The 20,700-nt window shown below is 44.5% G+C and overlaps 2 protein-coding genes across 7 annotated transcripts in view; one reads left to right on the top strand and one right to left on the bottom strand.

Moving 5' to 3' along the window:
- Nucleotides 1–6,518: 6,518 nt before the first annotated feature.
- On the top strand, nt 6,519–14,250 carry LOC117060764 (nudix hydrolase 20, chloroplastic-like). Of its 2 annotated transcripts, none has more exons than XM_033173291.1 (8): nt 6,519–6,754; nt 9,837–10,090; nt 10,275–10,338; nt 11,803–11,930; nt 12,289–12,407; nt 13,061–13,196; nt 13,736–13,832; nt 14,006–14,250. In XM_033173291.1, the coding sequence occupies exons 1-8, from the start codon at nt 6,610–6,612 to the stop codon at nt 14,050–14,052; spliced, it is 990 nt and encodes a 329-aa protein (XP_033029182.1). In that variant the 5' UTR covers nt 6,519–6,609; the 3' UTR covers nt 14,053–14,250. The 2 variants fall into 2 exon arrangements, with proteins under 2 accessions (XP_033029182.1, XP_033029183.1); XM_033173292.1 differs by lacking the exon at nt 6,519–6,754 and adding an exon at nt 7,163–7,246.
- Nucleotides 14,251–14,314: 64 nt separating this feature from the next.
- RBM10 (RNA binding motif protein 10) overlaps nt 14,315–20,700 on the bottom strand; it is a 62,164-nt gene continuing 55,778 nt past the window's right edge. For 3 of the 5 annotated variants that reach the window (XM_033173285.1, XM_033173289.1, XM_033173287.1), the window contains exons 20-24: nt 18,541–18,726; nt 15,546–15,620; nt 15,356–15,462; nt 15,000–15,129; nt 14,315–14,561 (exon numbers count right to left, since the gene is read on the bottom strand). In XM_033173285.1, the coding sequence (XP_033029176.1) occupies nt 14,436–14,561; nt 15,000–15,129; nt 15,356–15,462; nt 15,546–15,620; nt 18,541–18,726 (624 nt within the window). In that variant the 3' untranslated portion in view covers nt 14,315–14,435. The remainder of the gene's footprint in view (nt 14,562–14,999; nt 15,130–15,355; nt 15,463–15,545; nt 15,621–18,540; nt 18,727–20,700) is intronic. The other 2 variants (XM_033173288.1, XM_033173290.1) reach the window with 1 other exon arrangement.

The following is a 20,700-nucleotide window of genomic DNA, read 5'->3' as shown; positions in this document are numbered from 1 at the left end:
CTCTGTAATTTAGGGCGTTTGGCAGGTGAAACGCACCTGGAGGGGCTCCACTTCATTTACCTTTATAACGAAAGGCCATCAGTCCATGCGCTTGCTGAAGAAATCTCATCCCTTTGCTCCTTGGGGAGGAAGAGGTGCAGATGGCAGGGGCCAGTGTCCGAGTTGGGGAGGAGGGCACTTTCCCCCTTTGTTCATGCCCAACTACCCAAAATAGAAGACCAAGTAGCTCCAAGATCATTACCTTGTTGTGTCACAGCCTTCTGGGAATGTGGGCTGCTCAGCAGCGCTCTGGATTGGGCTGCACAGTGGAGAAGCAGGATATGGACCTCCTAATTTGGGAGTGCTGTGCAATGTGCGCCCAACACCAGCGCTTCAACTCTGCGGGACAGGAGCACTGGCAGAGGAAGGGGATGTGATGGGTGCAGCCCGCCCTGGGTGTCATCCCTGAGGGGGGCTTCCCCTGTGGGCAGCTCACCCCGCCCCGTTGTCACAGCATGTACGCCGCTCCAGGTGCCGGAACAGCTAGCTCTGCCTTTGGACAGGAGGCAAGGCTATGGCCCAATGGACAAGTCTGAAAGGGCAGGCGGGTAATTCTGAATCTTATTCTCTCTCTCTCTCTCTCTCCCTCCTGCTCTGCACAGTTCATTTTCCCATATGTTAGAGCTGCAGTGGCACAGGGAATGGGATGGCAAGAGGAGGCCCAAAGATCTCCTGGTTTCTGTTTTTATGGTGAGAGTGTAACCTAACCCCCAAAGGAATGGAGCATGAGGAGGTGGTGACTAGTCCTTGCAATTCTTTTTGAACAGTTGGGAGGGGAATGGCGGCATCTAAGCTAAGGCCCCTCCTGCTGCTTTTTGAATATATGACACTGCCACCTTTTTTTCGTTTGGCAACTCTAGCCAGTAAGGAGTAAGGAGGCATGCTTAGCACCCCATTTGCCTCCATGCCAGGTCTGCTGGGAGCATGTGGAAGCACTTTAATCATAAAGATAATATTTAAGTTTGTGGCACCTCTCCAGGCGAGATGGTACATGTTAACATTACAGAATGAAGAAATCCGTCCTTTTGTTGATGATCTTTGTACTTGCTGGGTGGTGGTGATGAGAGAAGCATAACTTAATGCAGGCCTGTGATTTTGGACCCATAAAGCAGATACTGCCAAATAGCTGTATTGTGACTTTCCAGTTGTTTGACAACCCCTTCATTTTTGCAGTCCCAGGCAGGCAGCAAAAACAGGTTTACCAAGGGGAATGGGGCTGCATTTGGATTGGAAATCACAAGCCGGGTAAACCAGACTTAATAGGACATAATTGTTGGCAATAGCTTCCCCTGATATGAGGTTAAATGCCCTTTTAAATTTATTTTTCAATCTGATTCCCTGCTTCCTGCTCAAGCTCCGCTCTTTCTCTGGAGACTTGCTTTGATTTTGTGAGTTACTTACCACAATGTGAATTTGCAGCTGGCACCAGAGTCAGACTGTAGAGAACAAGGTCCTTGTGCCACAGTGAGCCAGGAGCTAAAATTCTCCAGAGAAAGAAATCCTATTTATGATTGTTCTCCATATGGATTTTCCAAGGACTGGTTCTTACTTTTCCAGTAGGTAGTCTGCTCCAAAGCAAGGCCTTGTCTACATCGCTATGAAAACCTGGTTGCTCTGTACATAATAAACCGAAGTCTCTTTGTGAACCATTCACTCCATAAAAGCATCTCTTCCTAATCCAGACATCTCCGCTCCAACGCTGCTCCACAACGCCCCCCCCCATCACCTCTCCAACCCAACTTTTGTGGGAAGCACCAATGAGCGCACCTTCATTTCTAAGAGTTTGGTTATTTTTCTACTGGCCATTGTGATAAAAAAAATCTTAGAAGCCAGACACTTAAAAAAAATTGAGGAAAAAAATGTGAAAATATTTGAAAGTGTAATAAAAGTTTGTTTCCCTAAATTCAGCCTGACTCAGTCTGATTCTTTGATTTGGTAGGTCTGTTCATGGGAATTTGCTAACTGGGGCCTCCATCCGTTGGGGCAGGAAACCTCAGAATAGCAGGGAAGGGCAGCTTCATCCCCCCCCCAGGCATAAAAATACTTTATTTAAACTTTGTATTTACAAAATCCAATCAAACAAATACAAATCTTACCAATAATACATAACATGACATAACACAATATAACATAACATAGCCTATCATAACCTAACCTAACCTAACCTAACCTAACCTAACATAACATAACAAAACATAAAACAACCACACATAACATCTCACAAACCATAACATCACACAACACATAACATAACACAACACAACACATAAAACATAACATAACATTGCATAATATCACATTTTTTCATTCTAGTTTACCCTTTCCTCATTATTTGTTTACTTTTATATTAGTTCTCTTTAGTATATGTTAATCTTATCCAGTTTCTTTTCCCCACAATATAGGGCCAGTTCAAGAATTTAGCATAATTACTGTAAAAAAAGAAAATAAGAACGAAAAGAAAAAGAAAGAAAAGAAAAATCCAAGGTGAGAAGAGGCTCTAATAGAGCAGAGTGTATAAAAGAAGTAATGAACAAAAAACAACAACAAACATTAAACATAAAATAAACAAATTTGACTTCTGATTATGTTCTTTACGTCTTTATTTTGACCACTTATTTACACACGAGTCCATTTGTTTATCTTTTAATTTCCCTTACTTGGTAGTATTATTTTCCTTTTTATACAAGGTTCACGCTAATTCTACCAGGAGATTTTAATATTATAGTACTGATTTAAGTCATTTTGAAAAAATTCCCATTCTTTTTCAACTTTTTAATTGGAGTGTCCTCTAATTCTCCCTGTCATTACGGCTAACTGTAAGTATTCCATCAGAAGAACCTGCCAGTCACTTATAGTTGGAGTTTTAGTTACAGGTAGGTAGCCGTGTTGGTCTGCCATAGTCAAAACAAAATAAAAAGTTCCTTCCAGTAGCACCTTAGAGACCAACTAAGTTTGTTCTTGGTATGAGCTTTCGTGTGCATGCACACTTCTTCAGATATGTTGGAATTTTATCGCTCTTCCAATTTCTTGCGATTAATATCCTGGCTGCTGCAGTCGCAGCATACATGAGTAAGGGTCTATCTTCTTTTTTAATTTCAGATGGTAAAATTCCTAAGAGGAAAATTTCCGGTCTCTTCTTGAATGAGAGTTTTAAAAGTTTTTTTAATTTATTGTGGATCTTTTCCCGGTAACAGGTGGGTAGCCGTGTTGGTCTGCCACAGTCGAAACAAAATAGAAAATTCTTTTCAGTAGCACCTTAGAGACCAACTGTGTTTGTTCTTGGTATGAGCTTTCGTGTGCATGCACACTTCTTCAGATACCAGTAATCCCAGTAATCTTTGATGGCTTTGCACTCCCACCACATGTGAAAATAGGATCCTAATCCCTCTTTACACCTCCAGCATACAGATGTTTGGTTTTTATACATTTTAGATAACTTCGCTGGGGTGAGATGCCATCTGTATAACGTCTTCATAAAGTTTTCCCTTAAGTTAGTGCATGCCGCAAATTTGATGTCCTCCTTCCACAGTTTCTCCCACTGGGCCATATAGATGTTATATCCCAGGTCTTGGGCCCATTTTATCATGGTGCTTTTCACAATTTCATCTTTAACCTCCCATTCCAACAGTAAATTATACATCTTGGCAATATATTTTCCTTTGCATTGAATTAATTCTAACTCCAACTTTGATGTTTCCTTAGTTAGGCCTTCTTTCTTGTCTGTCTTAAATCTTTCATTTAGCTGAAAGTATTGCAACCAACCTGATAGTTGGTTGCTTACTTCTTTGTATTCTTTGAGTTTAACACTTCCATTTTCTACTTCTATTAATGTTCTATACCTGACCCATTCACCCTGCATGTTCCTTCTCTTAACCGCTATTGCTTCTGTTGGTGATGTCCATAGGGGAATTCCTGGCTCCAGCATCCATCTGTATTTTGTCCAGATTTTATACAAATATTTTATTATGATGTGGTTCATGAATCCCCTGTGCACACTAACCTTTCCATATATTAAGTAGGCATGCCATCCGAAGCGGTTATCAAACCCCTCCAGGTCGAGTACGTCTGTGTTCCTTAAGTCAATCCGATGTTTCAACCACACTAATCCAGCAGCTGCATGGTATAACTCTAATTCTGGGAGGGTGAAACCTCCCCTCTGTAGAGAAGTAGCAAAATCCTTGGTTCCAAAAGCAAAGTATTCTGGGAGCTGGGAGGATGTGCATGATGGGAATCATCCTGAAAGTAACCTTTGGGTGGAATTCAAAGTGTTCCTGTAATTGCCTGATGGCCGGTGGAGTGTGAGAATCACATGTGAATTGTAGCTTTGATAACGGCTCTCTGGGCAGCTGGAGACTCTTATCTGTCCTGGGAAAGTGGGGAGGGCAGCTTCAAACGCTTCAGCTGCCTCAGTTTGTGACACCTGAAGATGAATGACAAAGGGCTTGGGATTGGATAATTAACTAGCAAAGATCGCACCTCACTGGGCGAATCCCAGGACCCCGCATGGGCAAAATCCTTAATTACCTTCCCCTTTGTGTGGGTAAGTGGTCTTAGCCAGGACAAGCTATTAGCCATCATGTCAGTTTGTTTTAGGGCGGACGCCTGGGGGCTATGCTAATTCCGGCTAGAAAGCCGTGTCCATGCCAGTTCTGGGAGATGGACTTTGAAGATTGGTCTGTAAGTTAGTATACTATGCAATGTTTTTATTTTCATTACTTGTAACTACTGTATGGGAACTATGTAACGTTTAGTTTTGTTATTCTTTTAATAAATATTTAAAGGAATATTTGGCTTGTGTTTTGTTCACCTCTAACCGGCTGCTTAGCTAAACCAGTGCTTTCTGCTCAGCTAGGCTATTTTGGGGAAGTTTAACTTGTGGCTCCTTTAGAGCGAACGACAGTCGCGTTGCTGGAACAGGACTGAAATTCCCTTTGATTCTGCCTGGGAACGCGACTGGGATAAGAAAAGGGTGGTGGCAGCACAAAAAATAAGGCCTGGGGACTACCCTGGGAGGTTGGTCCAAAACGAGAAGAAACCCAGGTTGCTGGCAAGCGGGATGTTTGCTAGGCAAGGGGGGCTCTCCTACTACACCCTCTCTCTCCTATCAATAAGGATTTGAGGTTTTATCCTTGACTTCCTCCCGCTCCAAATAAATCTAGTTATATCTTTTTTTTCCAATTTTTAAAGCAGCCCATCCCTCCTAGTATGGGGATGGTTTGGAACAGGTAGGTCATCATTGGTAGGATACTCATTTTAAGATTTGATGCTTTTGAATTATGGTGCTGGAGGAGACTCTTGAGAGTCCCATGGACTGCAAGAAGATCAAACCTATCCATTCTGAAGGAAATCAGCCCACTAGAAGGACAGATCCTGAAGTTGAGGCTCCAGTACTTTGGCCACCTCATGAGAAGAGAAGACTCTCTAGAAAAGACCCTGATGTTGGGAAAGATGGAGGGCACAAGTAGAAGGGGACGACAGAGGATGAGATGGTTGGACAGTGTTCTCGAAGCTACTAACATGAGTTTGGCCAAACTGTGAGAGGCAGTGAAGGATAGGCGTGCCTGGCGTACTCTGGTCCATGGGGTCACGAAGAGTCGGACACGACTGAACGACTGAACAACAACAACATCCTGCCTGTTAGAGAGAGATATAATTTATTCCAGATCTCCATGTTCTTTTTGATTTCATTCCACATCCTGGTATAGTTATCCTGATATAAACTGATGCATTTCATTGAAATCCATAAACCCAGGTATTTAGCTTTATTTTTTATTTCCAGACCTGTCGCTGTTTGTAAATCTTTGGCATTCTCTTTTTTCATGTTCTTGACCAGTAAGGTAGTTTTTTTTTAAGTTTAATTCAAATCCAGCTAGTTTCTCAAAATCATTAATTGTCTCGATCGCCGCTAGAATACTACTCTGGGGATCTTCCGTTGTTATTATTAAATCATCGTCGAAAGCCCTAATTTTGTAGGATTTTGCTCCTATTCTGACTCCTCTAATTTTTTCAGTTTTCCTGATCAATTCTATTAAAGTCTCCAATACTAATATAAATAAAAGTGGGAAGAGGCTTGGAGGATCAAGTGATCAAGCAACTAAATGTTATGTATTGAAGTTCTCACCCTAGGCCACTAGGGGTGTTGTGTATATTGTTTCACTCTGCGCACCATGGCTGCAGTTCTCACTCAGGTCCACAACATGCAAATGAAGGATTAAGATTGTTGCTCACGGATTGGATAGCTAGAGAGAGTTGTTACTGTTGCATGTTACTGAGTACTATATAAGCAGGCTAGCTTAGCCCTTCAGTCCAGTTCTGTTCCAGCCTGAGAAGAAGGAGAGCTGCTTGGAGAATCACTGTGTCGTCTGCTATGTCCACCCACTACTTAATACCTCAGTGATGGGAAATCCACATGCTGCTGCCTTTTTCACCCATCGTGCAGGAGAACCCACTGGCATAGCCTCCTGACTGTAGACTTATTCTATTTTTAAAACACAATGCTAGTTCTCCTCTACATTTTATTTTACAGGTTATTATAGTGTTGCACCAAAGTCCTTTTTCTTTTTTGGTTAAATGTGCTGCCTGTCCATTGTTCTGGATTCTGGAGGAATCTGTCAAGCCCTGGCTAAGATGAAGAAAAATTGGGAGTATGCTTTTGAATTCTGCACAGCAACAGGAAAAGGTGCCAAATTTACATTCTGGTGCAGGGGAAGATTCCGTAGCACAAGTGTGTGCCCCCCCCCGCCCCCCATCTCTTCCTCTATTTATTTTTATCACATTTATTTATCACACTTATATACCGCCCTTCCTCCTAGGGACACGGGGAGGTTCACAACATCGGAGCACAAAAATGCATGACATGATGACGCACAAAGCGACCCCTCCCTCCCCCTCAGACCCATTTATTCCCCCCCCCCCCCGGTGTCCAGGCAGAACCGAAGCGAGATCCGCCCGGCCACGGACAGACGCAGCACCTGCTTCGCTGGGCGACGCTCCCTTCCGCGGGGATCGCGGAGAGATCTCTCGATCCGCGGCGCCCGAGGAGAGAGAGCGGCCCTGGCCCTTGGCGGCAGCAGCGGCCAGGCGGAAGCGGCTGTTTGGCGGGGGGGGGGCGGGGGCGGGGGCGGCGCTTGGGGATCCATGGCGGCCGCCGCCTGGTCGGAGGGGGTCAGGGCGCTGCTGCGGAGGATGAACTCTTTCCACGGAGCAGGCAAGACAAAAACCAAGGGGGCAGGGGGAGACAAGGGGCGGCCAGGCCTCCGCGTTGGACCCTGGCTGGAAGGGATCCCCCAGGGTCATCTAGTCCAACCGCCTGCAATGCAGGAATCCTTTTCCCAGCGCGGAGCTGGAACCCGCAACCCTGAGTTTCAGAGTCTCGCGCTCCACCGACAGAGCTATCCCAGTCGAAAGGTGGTGGGCTGCCCTTTCTTGGAAGCTTTTCGGCAGAGCTTCTATTATGGATGCTTGAGCTGAGATTCCTGCCTTGCAGGGGGTCGGACTGGATGACCCTCAGGGTACCTTCCAACTCTGATTCCATGACCTCTAATTCTAATTCACTCCCTCTTTCTCAGGCTCCATAGTAAGCTTTTCAAACTGCCCACAGCCCTTTGCAGTAAGGAAAGGGGTGGAAAATTAAGCCAGCGGCCAACTGAGAAGATCCATAAAAAAGCAACTGTACTAAAAGGAATTATTGTGACAATAAGAAGGGTTTTTTTGGGGGGGGGGTACCAAATTTTGTCCTCCCTTTTTGACCAATATCTGCTCCTGGCCAGGTCTAGTTCATCTGGACTCCACTTGACAAACCCTAAAATAGGTACTCCTTAGTTTTAAAATATAACAATAGGATGAAAATTGCCTGCCCCAAAAAGCAAGTGAAACAGAAAAATAACATTGTATGTCAGCAGTGTTGTTTGGGGAGCAGTGCAAGCACCTTGAATATTGCCGCAGTCTTATCACCCTGACAGAAATAAACTCTTGCAGTCTACAATTGCTATCTTATTCATGCTTTTCTATGAAATTCAGGCTCCAATCTTACTTGCGTGTAGGTGCTTCTGAAATCAATGAAACCTTCTTTTGAGTAAACATGTGCAAGAAAGCAATTCCAAGCTGAAAAGTATTTGCCCATGTCCAAAATGCCTTTCCCTATCAAAATAAACTTTTTTCCAGCTGAACTACTTAAAACTTAAAATTTTAAAAGAGGATGCTGTTAAGGTGCTACACTCAATATGCCAGCAAGTTTGGAAAACTCAGCAGTGGCCAGAGGACTGGAGAAGATCAGTCTACATCCCAATCCCAAAGAAGGGCAGTGCCAAAGAATGCTCCAGCTACCGCACAATTGCACTCATTTCACACGCTAGCAAGGTTATGCTTAAAATTCTACAAGGCAGGCTTAAGCAGTATGTGGACCGAGAACTCCCAGAAGTGCAAGCTGGATTTCGAAGGGGCAGAGGAACCAGAGACCAAATTGCAAACATGCGCTGGATTATGGAGAAAGCCAGAGAGTTCCAGAAAAACATCTACTTCTGCTTCATTGATTATGCAAAAGCATTTGACTGTGTCGACCACAGCAAACTATGGCAAGTTCTTAAAGAAATGGGAGTGCCGGATCACCTCATTTGCCTCCTGAGAAATCTCTATGTGGGACAAGAAGCTACAATTAGAACTGGATATGGAACAACTGATTGGTTCAAAATTGGGAAAGGAGTACGACAAGGCTGTATATTGTCTCCCTGCTTATTTAACTTATATGCAGAATTCATCATGCGAAAGGCTGGACTGGATGAATCTCCAACCGGAATTAAGATTGCCGGAAAAAATATCAACAACCTCAGATATGCTGATGATACTACCTTGATGGCAGAAAGTGAGGAAGAATTAAAGAACCTTTTAATGAGGGTGAAAGAAGAGAGCGCAAAATATGGTCTGAAGCTCAACATCAAAAAAACTAAGATCATGGCCACTGGTCCCATCACCTCCTGGCAAATAGAAGGGGAAGAAATGGAGGCAGTGAGAGATTTCACTTTCTTGGGTTCCATGATCACTGCAGATGGTGACAGCAGTCACGAAATCAGAAGACGCCTGCTTCTTGGGAGAAAAGCAATGACAAACCTAGACAGCATCTTAAAAAGCAAAGACATCACCTTGCCGACAAAGGTCTGTATAGTTAAAGCTATGGTTTTCGAAGTAGTAATGTACGGAAGTGAGAGCTGGACCATAAAGAAGGCTGATCGCCGTAGAATTGATGCTTTTGAATTATGGTGCTGGAGGAGACTCTTGAGAGTCCCATGGACTGCAAGAAGATCAAACCTATCCATTCTCAAAGAAATCAGCCCTGAGTGCTCACTAGAAGGACAGATCCTGAAGCTGAGGCTCCAGTACTTTGGCCACCTCATGAGAAGAGAAGACTCTCTAGAAAAGACCCTGATGCTGGGAAAGATGGAGGGCACAAGGAGAAGGGGGCGACAGAGGATGAGATGGTTGGACAGTGTTCTCGAAGCGACTGGCATGAGTTTGGCCAAACTGCGAGAGGCAGTGAAGGATAGGCGTGCCTGGTGTGTTCTGGTCCATGGGGTCACAAAGAGTCGGACACGACTGAACGACTGAACAACAACAACAAAATGCCTTTCCCTATCAAAATAAACTTTTTAAAGAGTCCATGCTATTGCTTATGCTGATCAGAGATGCTGCAAAGCAGCAGGCATAAAAATTAAAATATTTTTTATATACTTAAATATGGCCCTGCTCGTAGGAACTAGGACTTGGCAAAATGATTATGAATTGACAGCTTCATCTCCTTGCAGGTTCTTCAAAGGCTTTGTGCCTGCCATTTATGGTTGCTGGACAGCAGGTGGGCCACGTGTCGCCATCTGTAGCCAATTATCTCAGTCAGTATCCAGCTGTTTTCTCGGTGTCTCAGGGTGACGGTGTGCCTGCTTGCGTGGAACTTAACAAGAAGCTGGCATCCTATGAGCAAAGAACTGATGCTGTGCAAGGAGTACTCGGGGAAATGAGAGCACAGCAAGACTTCCCTTGCCTGAAGGAGTGGAGAGAGGAGGTGAGATTACCAGGCACCCAAGGAAGGTGAAGGGACCATGTGGCACCCATGGGTGTCTTTGAATACTGTTAAGAGTCAAGTGGGAGGGACTCAGGGCTTCCCTTCAGAATACTAGCTCTGGGAGGAAGGAGTGGCTGGGCCAATGAAACAGTTGTCCATGAACCAAAACTTGCTTTCGTTGCAGCTCTACAGTGTGATGCCCTATTTTTGTGACACGCCTCTCTTCAGCATGGAGCGTTCTGCAACTCGTGAGTCTGAAAAACCTTTCTTTGCTTTTTATTCCATTGATATGAGACACGATTCATGTAGAAGTAATTAAGAGAGGCCTCCCAATGTGTCTACCTCCTAGAAGCATTTGCCCAGTCCCACCCACGCTAACATTTAGGAGCACGGCTAAGAGCTCAAGTCAGATTTGTCCAAATATCTCCTTTTTTACCCTGCTGGAGAAATCTAGCTTCTGTGCTCTATAAAGGGCTATGTGCAGTGAATGAAACATGAATGCAAGTCCATTGATTCCAGTGGGTCTACTCTGGGTATGATTTAAGAATAATAATTTTATTATTTATACCCCACCCATCTGGCTGGGTGGTTAGTTGGATATCACCCCAATAATAATGTTTGTCCTCCAAAATGAGAGAGCATTCGATGTGAAGTGGGAGGCTTCTGTTCCAATCCTGACTTGGTCAGCTGTGCACTAGGTGGTCTCAGACATTGTCACAGACTCAGTTCCCTATCTATAAAAAGGATAATACTTTACAACCCAAGACTGATTCTTAAGGTACTAAATCCTGGTTGCTTCATTCCTTTTCAGAACTGCCTGCTCTTTATCTCCAGCCAGGACTGCGTTGTCTGCTTACTGCTTGCAAACTGTTCTGTGTTCATCTTGTTTTGTTCTTCCTAGTCATCTGGGCTTAGGGGTTGAGCACCTGGAAATAATATCACAGGGAGGGCTTTCCCTTGAAATTTGTTGTTCCCAGTTCCCTCTAGTCATACCTCTGGTTAAGGCCGCTTCAGGTTGCGCGTTTTTGGGTTGTGCATGCGCGAAGCGACAAACCCGGAAGTAACCTGTTCCGGTACTTCCGGGTTCGGTGCGGTGCACAACCCAAAACGTGCAACCTGAAGCTGCCGTAACCCGAGGTATGACTGTGTAGCTTCATTTAGCAGCTGCTCCAGGCCTGTGAAACCTTGTCAGGCATCTTAATAGAAGCTGGGGATTTTGGAAATGAGATGTTGATAGTGACTTCCTGTATAGAATGACTACAAGAGAAGCTAAAGAATATTGCACAGCAAAAGTGTAAAGTAAGTGCGTATTCAATTTTTTCACCATGCATTTCCTTTTCACTTGCAACTCTGACTGTGTGCCTGGTACCCCTCCAATACGGCTTTCCTCTGTCATTCTACAGAAGAAATGACTATTCTCTAAGCAGTGTTAATTATCTCAGCCTACATCAGTTCCTCAACCTCAGCACTCCAGATGTTTTTGGCCTACAACTCCCATGATCCCTAGCTAGCAGGACCAGTGGTCAGGGATGATGGGAACTGTAGTCTCAAAACATCTGGAGGGCCGAGGTTGAGGAAGCCTGGCCTACATAATACACCAAGTGTTTGGGCGGTGGTAGGGGGAAGGTCGGCCCCCTCCTGCACTCTTTTTGTGGTTGCATCTGGAAACGATTAACCTAAACAAGTTACTTTTGTTTCTCTCTTGCACCCAGCATTGTTTGGAGTGAAGCGCTATGGCGCCCACCTGAATGGCTACACTTTGCACAATGGGCAGATGTTCATGTGGTTGGCCAGGAGGGCCCTGAGCAAGCTGACTTACCCTGGCTTGCTGGACAACATGGTAAGAGATGAGATGGAAGAGGCAATAGGAGGCCCGAGTTGGGAGCAGCTCTCAATAATCCAGTTATGGGGCTGATCAGATAACAGCAACAGGGAATAGTGAGATAAAAGGCTGAATGCACAAAACATGCACCTGTCCAGTAACTGAAGGAGTATTTCAGCATGAGCCTTTTCACCAGGTGAACTCCTTCTCCCCACTCTACAAATTGAGGCACAAGATTAACAGACAATTGGGGATCATTGTCCACTAAATGGGTAGTAAGCTTACAAAGCACCAGGGCCAATTGGGGGAAGCAGAGCTGCTTTGTGACCATTTACCACAGTAGCTCAATATTAATCCCTCATTTTGCTCTCCTTAGGCTGCTGGGGGCATTGCATCAGGGCTGGGTGTCAGAGACACGCTGGTGAAGGAAAGCCAGGAAGAAGCTTGCATCCCCGCCTCTCTCACTGCACTTGCCAAAGCTGCCGGAACTATCAGGTAATAGGAAAAAGCTACCTCAAGTTCAGGAAAATGCAGTTGTGTAGGTAAGGGGGAAATTAATATTTAAAAGCCAGGGCCTATATAAAAAAGGCTGGCTGTATTCTGTGCCTCTGCAAATTTGCTGTAGGAGCACAGACACTTAAAGCTTGTATTTGAGAATTCCAGCTATATTGTAGAAATGCCACCTTTTCATTGGTGCACAAGGAGTATGTGGCAAGGCCTCTGGTGCCAGGGCTTAAGGCTGCCCAACTCTGACTGTGACCCTTGAGCAGCACTTCCTGTTCTGTCCCACCTAAGCACCAGCTGCCTTGCCCATTCATGGTTTGCCTCCTACAAACTAATCCTGAGTGAAAAGCTTAATCATGAAAATATCATAGCTTAGGTATATTTCTAATGTGCCTCAAGTATAGAAAGTAGATTGCCTTCATTCCTCTCCCTCTCCCTCTCTACCAGCTTTTCCAAACATCAGTAGGTATTGTTGAAGCAGAGAGTCAAACACCAGAATCACTGTAGCTATTCTGGAAAAGGCAGATTCTCAGTAATTCAGATCAAAGTTTACCTCCCTCCCCAACCAAATAAGAACCTAATGCAACTTATCTCCACAGTCATAAATACTGCTGAACGCTTTCCCCTGCCTTCTCCCACCCCAGCTACACCTATGAGGGTGCACAGGGAGGCATCTATGCTGAATGCCAGTTTGTATTTGACCTGAAGTTACCTGAAGGTTTTGTGCCCCAGGTGGGAGACGGAGAGGTGCAGCAGTTCTACCTCTGGCCACTTGAGAAGGTTAGTAGGTGTAACTTGACTTAGGGCAAAAAGTGACTCAGAAGTTGATACCGCAGAGAATTGCACTGCAAATTACAACAATGGGTTAAGGCCTCCCACAAACATGCCTTCCTCAAAGTTTCTTGCTTTCATAAAACCACCTGCCAAAAGCTCTAATTGTTGGTTAGGGTTCTAAATTCCTGTGCCTGTATAAGAAATAGTCCAGAGAGGGGTGGTCAGTAATTTGGTAAAAGAATTTTTTGAGGTAGTGTAATAATTATCTGAGAAGCAGTGTGGTAATTAAGTGTAAACTGCAATAATCCCATAGGCTGCTGGTTGACTTCTGAACTTGGGTCTCCTCCTCCTAAATTAACATGGCCTAGAATTTTGTTTGACTGGGAACAATTTTCCACCAGTGGACTTTGTGCTTCCTACCCAAGTTCACATTCTTAATAAGACAGCTACCCTGTATAAGGTGAACACAAAGTAAGGTCACGGCAATTAGCATGCCACCTCCTAGTGTGAGAGATATATGAACTGTAAATATTCCTCTTCTGCAGGTGAAAGAGGCCATTGGATCTTCAGATTTCAAGCCCAACTCTGCAATGGTGGCTCTGGATTTCCTTATCAGACATGGCTACATCCAACCTGATGGAGGTAGGCAGCAGGAGAAAGGTGGCTTGTCTGGTAAGAGGGAATTTACATATGAGGGGCGAGGAGGATACAAGAGCAAGATATAGCGGGGGATTGCTCTGTATAGGTAGGTATACATGCATCACTGCACCATGGCTAGAAACAGACTCTTCTAATAGATTTCACTTTTCTTTCAGAACCTCATTATGTAGAGCTGGTGGAAGGGCTACACCGAACACTCTAGAAGGAAAAGGCTGCCCTTGTGGTTGATACAGTGGTCTTCTCTGTTGGTTTGTTTTTGCTGGACCAGTGATCATGGCATGGACTTCAGTTGGATTCAACAATGGCTGCCCCAGCAGAGCTATGTGCAGAGCTTTTAGCTCAACAGGTTACTATGGTATAATATATAGATGTTCCCATAAGTGCTTCATAACCGAACGAGGGCCAGGAGTGCACCACTTTTCCCACAGGCCTCAGCTATGTTAAAAAAACCAAAAACTTATTGTCCTTTTCAACATTTAATTAAAAAAAAAGTCAACCAAAAGGAACATTTTGTGAAAGTGAGGGACGGGTGAAGGGAGACAGTCAGCAGCAAAATACTGTACAGGTGGGTGCTCCTTGAAGAGCTCATTCTGACTCATTGAAACGAGTCAGCATCGTCTTGTGCAATGCTTCACGATAGGACTCCGATGCTACCGCCCCGTAAGAGCTACCTCGGGCCCCTAAGCCAGAGCCACGCACTCGTGTTTGGGCCTAGGTAGAAAAGAAAAAAGAATGTGCATCAGACATTTTTAGAGGACCAGCTTTTGTCCCAAACCACATTTCACCCAGAATGTTAGGACACATCACTGATGTCCCTCCTTGCCTACAACAGAGTAATACCACCACTTCACACTTCCTCCTGGTGCAAGTTCTCCTCAACATACTGCCAAAGGGCCTCTTTCTCAATTGTCCTAATTTCCCATGTGCTGAGGTGACCTTTTCTGAGGTGGGGGTGGTGGTGATGGCAGGGACAAGAAAGATATGCCTGCAAAACTGATACACCAAGCAAGAAAGCCCTACTACTTCCTCCCTCCCTCCCTTATTTTAGGTTGTTTTTGCAAAAACAGGGAAGTAAGTAACAGGAAGACTAAATGCTCCTCAAAAATACTTTGCTTTATCCACAGTAACCTGAGAAAGGTATTTTGGTACCTCAATAGGGGCAATGATCCCCTGTTTCTTGCGACCCAAACCACTGCCCTCTTTCCAGCCCATGGCTTGTAGCATGCGACTGCCAATGTTGTCACTGCCAAGTCCATCCCGGGTTGGTTGTTCAAAATCCCTGTTGTAAACGAAGGTGGGAGAGAGGAACATATTCAGATGCCCTGCCCTCTAACCTTGCCAACTGAGCAAAAAGGAAATAGCATGTTGCACAGAGGACACTAAGGGTGTGTCACTATGGGATAGAAATGCGTCTCACCATTACCAAAGCAGACTGCTCTAGAAGGGATCTCTTATCTCACCCCTAGTTCACTTAGGGAGAACCACAGGGATATGGTGGGACTTACACAGTGGCTGGTGTCACAGCTGAATACTTCCTTTTCTTGGGTTCTGGTGGCTCAGGAACACCATACTTTTCCCTTCGTTCAGCTGCACGATCTCGGTATTTCATCTGCTGGTGGTCATGAAGAGACAGCCATGAGGCACTGGCCAGGTAACCCTCACGCCTCTGGGACCACTCTCTACTCCCATACCTACCTCAATGTCGTTTTTCTCAAGTGCCTCAAGCTCCTGTTCTGACAAGTGTGCCCTACGATGAATCTCCAGATTTTGCTGCACAGGGGAGAATATAAAAATGGAGACAAGGTTAAGGTGGGCACCTGAAGATTCCCACTTCAGTTTTCAGCACCTACGTTTTATTTCTGTATAAGCATATTCATAATCTACCTTTGTGTTTTAGTTCTAAGGCAGGGGTTGGGAACCTCAACTTTGGGGCCAAATAGGGCCCTACAGGCCCTTGGGAATATGTTCAAAGAAACTTCCTCCTCTGCCTCACCCCTCAGCAACTTCCCTTTGCCCTGGAGTGTTTTTGTCTGGCTGGGACAATGCCTCTTGCTTCCCTGGATGGAGGACGGGGAGGATGTCTAAAACTAGGCTACTATAAAAAGGTCAAATTTACATTCAGTACTCCACTCAGTTTTGCCTCTGGCCCTGCTCATCACTGGCATGTGGCTCTCAGAAGGTTGCACAGAAGAGAATGTGGCCCCCAGGCTGAAAGAGACTCCTCACATCACCAACCCCCCCCCCCAATATCTTATAAAAGAAACAAATAGCTAAAGCAGCACATGGTAAATTTCAAGATACCTGTACCAAAAGCTATGTAGGCCTAGGGTGTACTGCAACAACATAATTTGTAGACAGCACCTCAAACTAATGCCTCCAAATCTCAGATCTGCCAAGCGGTCCCATGAGGATGCTAGAGTTGATGGTATCAAAAGTAACCAAGACACTTTAGCTACCGGAGTGCTGGCTCCTAGGGGCCGAGCCCTTTTGGGGCCACCCATATTTTGGGGGTAGGGACCGCCCCCCATTACCCAAAAGCATTCAGCCAAAGAATGGAGCCAAGTACAGCATGCCTTCAGCAGCTAGCTCCTTCTCCTCCTACAGGAGAGGAGGAGGAGGGTTGAAGCAGCCTCTGCCAGTGGTGGCGTCAAGGGGAGGCGGAGGAGGAGCAATTGAGCTGCACATGTGTTTGGCTCCACCTCTGGCTCCTGACACATCCTCAACATTGGTCCCCCACCCCAACTGCCTTTGCAAGCTGGTGCCTCTGTCAGCTACATAACTTTTTATATTTTTTATTGAAAAATAAAATTTACAAGTGCACAGAGTAAGAAAAAAGAAACAAGAAATAGTATCCATGTAGAAAACAAAATGAATTCCAAATAACACTGAATTTGTCCATGGCAAGTCTACATTTGTACATAACTTGTTCATGTGTTGCGAGTTTGTCCATTTCTTCAATCCAATCGTTTCTTCAAGGGAGTCTGCATTTTCATTTTTCCAGTTCATCAACACCAGTCTTTTTGGGTGTGTGGAGAGTCTATTCCTAAATCCCTTTGTTAGATTCCATGTGGTGTGTTATATAACTGAAACTGATTTAAGACTATTCTTTCTATTTTCTATTCTGAAGAAGTGTGCATGCACACGAAAGCTCATACCAAGAACAAACTCAGTTGGTCTCTAAGGTGCTACTGGAAAGAATTTCCTATTTTGTTTCGACTATGGCAGACCAACACGGCTACCCACCTGTAACTGATTTAAGACTGTTCTGTATAGCATGTTGACTGTCTCTATTACCTTCTGCCAAAGTATGTTCAATATAGGACATTGTACAAACGTATGTTTAGGGCAGCATTAGCTCTGTTCCATCTCCAGCAGCTAATGCCTTAGATACCGTATATACTAGAGTATAAGCCAACCTGAATATAAGCCGAGGCACCTAATTTTACTGCAAAAAACTGGGGAAACTTATTGACTTGAGTGTAAGCCGAGGGTGGGAAATGCCAACAGTGGCAAAGGTGGAGGAGGAGGAAGGAGCAGCCCGAAATGAGATTAGACAAATTAATATAAAACGTTTTTGCACCATTGCAGACCCATGAAACAGTGGGTGCATGATTTTTTGGTGCAGGCTGTAGCCATGGACATGCTATGTGAGCTGATGGTGAATTTGGAGTGACCCAATGCAAAAGTCCTGAGGATCTATGTGCTTTTACCTCCCCCCGCCCAGGCAGCCTCCTTTATTGCTAGTCCCTTATCTCTCTCCTGTCAGGGCTGGCTGTTATCCTCTTCACATCACCATGCAGTCGCTTCTTCTTTTATAACTTTTTTCTTGTGTATTAACAAACAATCTTATAAACAGTTCTTAACTTTAACTATTACTCCTCAGAGTCACTTATTTCAGATACCTTCTGAGCTCTGCTACTCTGTGACCAGCAACTCTCAAAATGGCGAACACGCCGTTCCTTTTGCTTTTCCGCTCTTTTTTCTAACCTCATTGCTAGAGCTGGCTTGTATCTCCCTTCCTCCGAATCTGAGCTATAACTTAACCCTTGCATTTCCTGTGAACATCCAGGCCCTCCCTGTTGCTCTCTTCACTGCTCTCCTCCCCTTGGGGAAAGCTTCCTCCCTCTGTGAAACTGGAGGCTTCTAACTCTTCCCTGACTCCTCTGATCTCTTGCAATCAGCTGCTGAGCGGGAGACAGCTTCTCTCTCTCCCCGCTCAGGCAGCAGCAGCAGCAGCAGCAGCAGTGAGGAAGGCACGGAGGGTGGAAAGGGCAAGCAGGAGTCACGCTTGCTCCTCTCCACAGCTCCCCCCCCCCCGCTGCTTCTCCACCTCCACAGCAACCCTCTCAACCGCGCTCCAATCCCTGCCCTTGTGAGAGAGGCAGGTGGCGCGCGGCGGTGGTGGGATCAGCGGCCTGAAATGGGCTGCTCCTCCCCCCCTGCCTCACTCGAGTATAAGCCGAGGGCAGCTTTTTCAGCACAAAAAAATGTGCTGAAAAACTCGGCTTATACTCGAGAATATATGGTAGTCCTTTCATAAACAAGCAAACTGGAGTCCAGTAAGTTCTAAATATTTTTTGTTGTATGAGTCTTAATCTGAGATCCAGAGACACCCTTGTTATAGAACTTAACAGTTTCCCATAGTTTGGTTGAAATCAAGATCTCCAATTCTTTCTTGTCAGCCACATACCTTGTGTAATCCTGAGAGCTGCTGGTGACGAATAAGCGCCTCCTTGCTGGGAAACTGCCTCCGACAAAGCAAGCAAGCCAGCTTGTGCCAATCTGTCAGTTTCTCTTCCCGGTCAGCAGCCTTCTCCTGCTCCTCCTCACTGTCACTCTCCCCGCTGTAAGCAGCCACTAAACCTCGTGGAGGACTCTGCCAAGTTAAGCAAGGTCACAAGATGGAATATATCTTGGCTGGAATCAGATTCAGAAGGACCCCACAGGCCACTTACCTAGATATGTGAAGGCCCAGAATAAAACTGGAAAAATTCGGAAAAAACCGTCCTGTTTCCCCCCCCCCCCATTTTTCCCCTGAAGCCTTTTTTGTTTTGTTTTTCTGAAAAAGTGAAAAAATAGATTATTGAATGTTTTATTTTAACATGATGAATAAAATATTTTAAAATAAGGGGTTCAAATATTTTATAAATCATTTCTAAAAAACATGTATGGTATCAGATTATTCTAATTTCTGTGAGGACAAGCAAGTCCCAGGTTACAAATTCAACTCTCCAATGCAAGAACAAGATACATTTCTTCCTTTAGGAGGTGCTGTTGTCACCAGAAAAGAGAAAGGTTTCAGTTTTGTTTTTGCATACGTGTGGTATGCATTGGTTCTGTTCCTCTTCACTAGGCCTCAAAGCACTGGAAGAAATATAGAGCAACAAAAAGGGCCTGAAAGTATATACTTAATTACAGCTCAGAAAATGATTCTGATTAAATTACATGCCCCATTCACTGAAACTTAGTCCCACTTCCTTCTTCAGTTCTTTTTATGAGAATGTTTTTTTTAAATAATGTGGAGAGGAGATATGAATAATTGTTACTTCTGGATTTTTAAAAATTGTTTTGTGGAGTTTTTTTGTTCCACATAAACTAGTAAACAGTTCAGGAGATTGTTGCTCCATTTGTTACAAATACAAATAAATATTATTTTAAAAGTAAATTCTGTTTGTAATAATTCTTTGGATACACTATATTTTTTAATATGCTAGTTGTGGTAATTTTATGTCCATTAAAATTTTCCATAGTTATATTTTATGTTTCTAAAGTAACAGAATGACTTTCAATCTGGAAAAGAAAAAAAGAAGTGCTAATGTAGCATTTTTTTTCAATTTTTCCAAAAATTTCTGTTTTTTCCAAGCTTCAAAATTTCCGGAAAATTTACACTATCTACACTTACCCATGCCTCTTTCCCCCACCCCTGAATCAGCCTATGCTACCCAGGCCACCGTGGGCTCATAGCGGAGAGTCGGTGCACCATACAGCTCTGCCTTGGAGGAAGCACCCACTTCAGAGGGCTTTATGTGGAAGACTTCCCTGATATGCAATCATTATACCAGAAGCTGATAACAAGACTTCAAGAATTATTTGTAAAACCATATATTTATAAACCCCAACAAATGACCCACTCTAAGAGATGGTTCGATAAAGAATGCATAAAAGAAAAAAAGTTACTGACCCAAGCTTTTATTGAGCATAGGGAAAACCCCTCAGACCATAAAAAGCAGCTTATGATGGAGACCAAAAAAAGATATAAAAGACTACTGACAAGGAAAAAGCGGGCCGATCTGATGCAACACTGGAAACAACTCCTAGAGGCTTCCAAGCATAAAAACCCGTCATTATTCTGGAGGCTAGTTACAGGCCGCCCAACACAGGAGATGACACACTTATCACCTTGCATATCAGTGTTAACCTGGCAGTCGCACTTCCACAACCTGTATGGAGAAGCTAACTCCACATTACCTTCGTTAGACATCCTAGAAGAACAACTCCAACCATGGCCTCCGCCTTCGATGGAGAAAATACACCATTTGATAGATCAGCTAAAGAATGGTAAGGCCCCAGGGCATGATGATCTCCCACCGGAGGTGTTTAAAATCGACCCGAACTGGTGGGCTCCTGTGTTAGTGGCCCTTTTCTCTTTCATTGACAGAACAACACAGATCCCTGAGGACTGGGGGCTGTCAATTATTATACCTATCTATAAAAAAGGTCCAAGAGATGACCCAAACAACTATAGGCCAATAAGCCTTTTGAACATCCTAAGCAAACTCTACGCCAGCTACTTGAGTGAGAAGTTGTGCACATGGATAGAATCTAACAATATACTAAATGATGCCCAAGC

The sequence above is a fragment of the Lacerta agilis genome, chromosome 16 (genome assembly GCF_009819535.1).
Source record: "Lacerta agilis isolate rLacAgi1 chromosome 16, rLacAgi1.pri, whole genome shotgun sequence".
NCBI lineage: Eukaryota > Metazoa > Chordata > Lepidosauria > Squamata > Lacertidae > Lacerta > Lacerta agilis.
The sequence above is the reverse complement of the archived record's forward strand: the minus strand, read 5'-3'. Positions and strand labels throughout refer to the sequence as shown.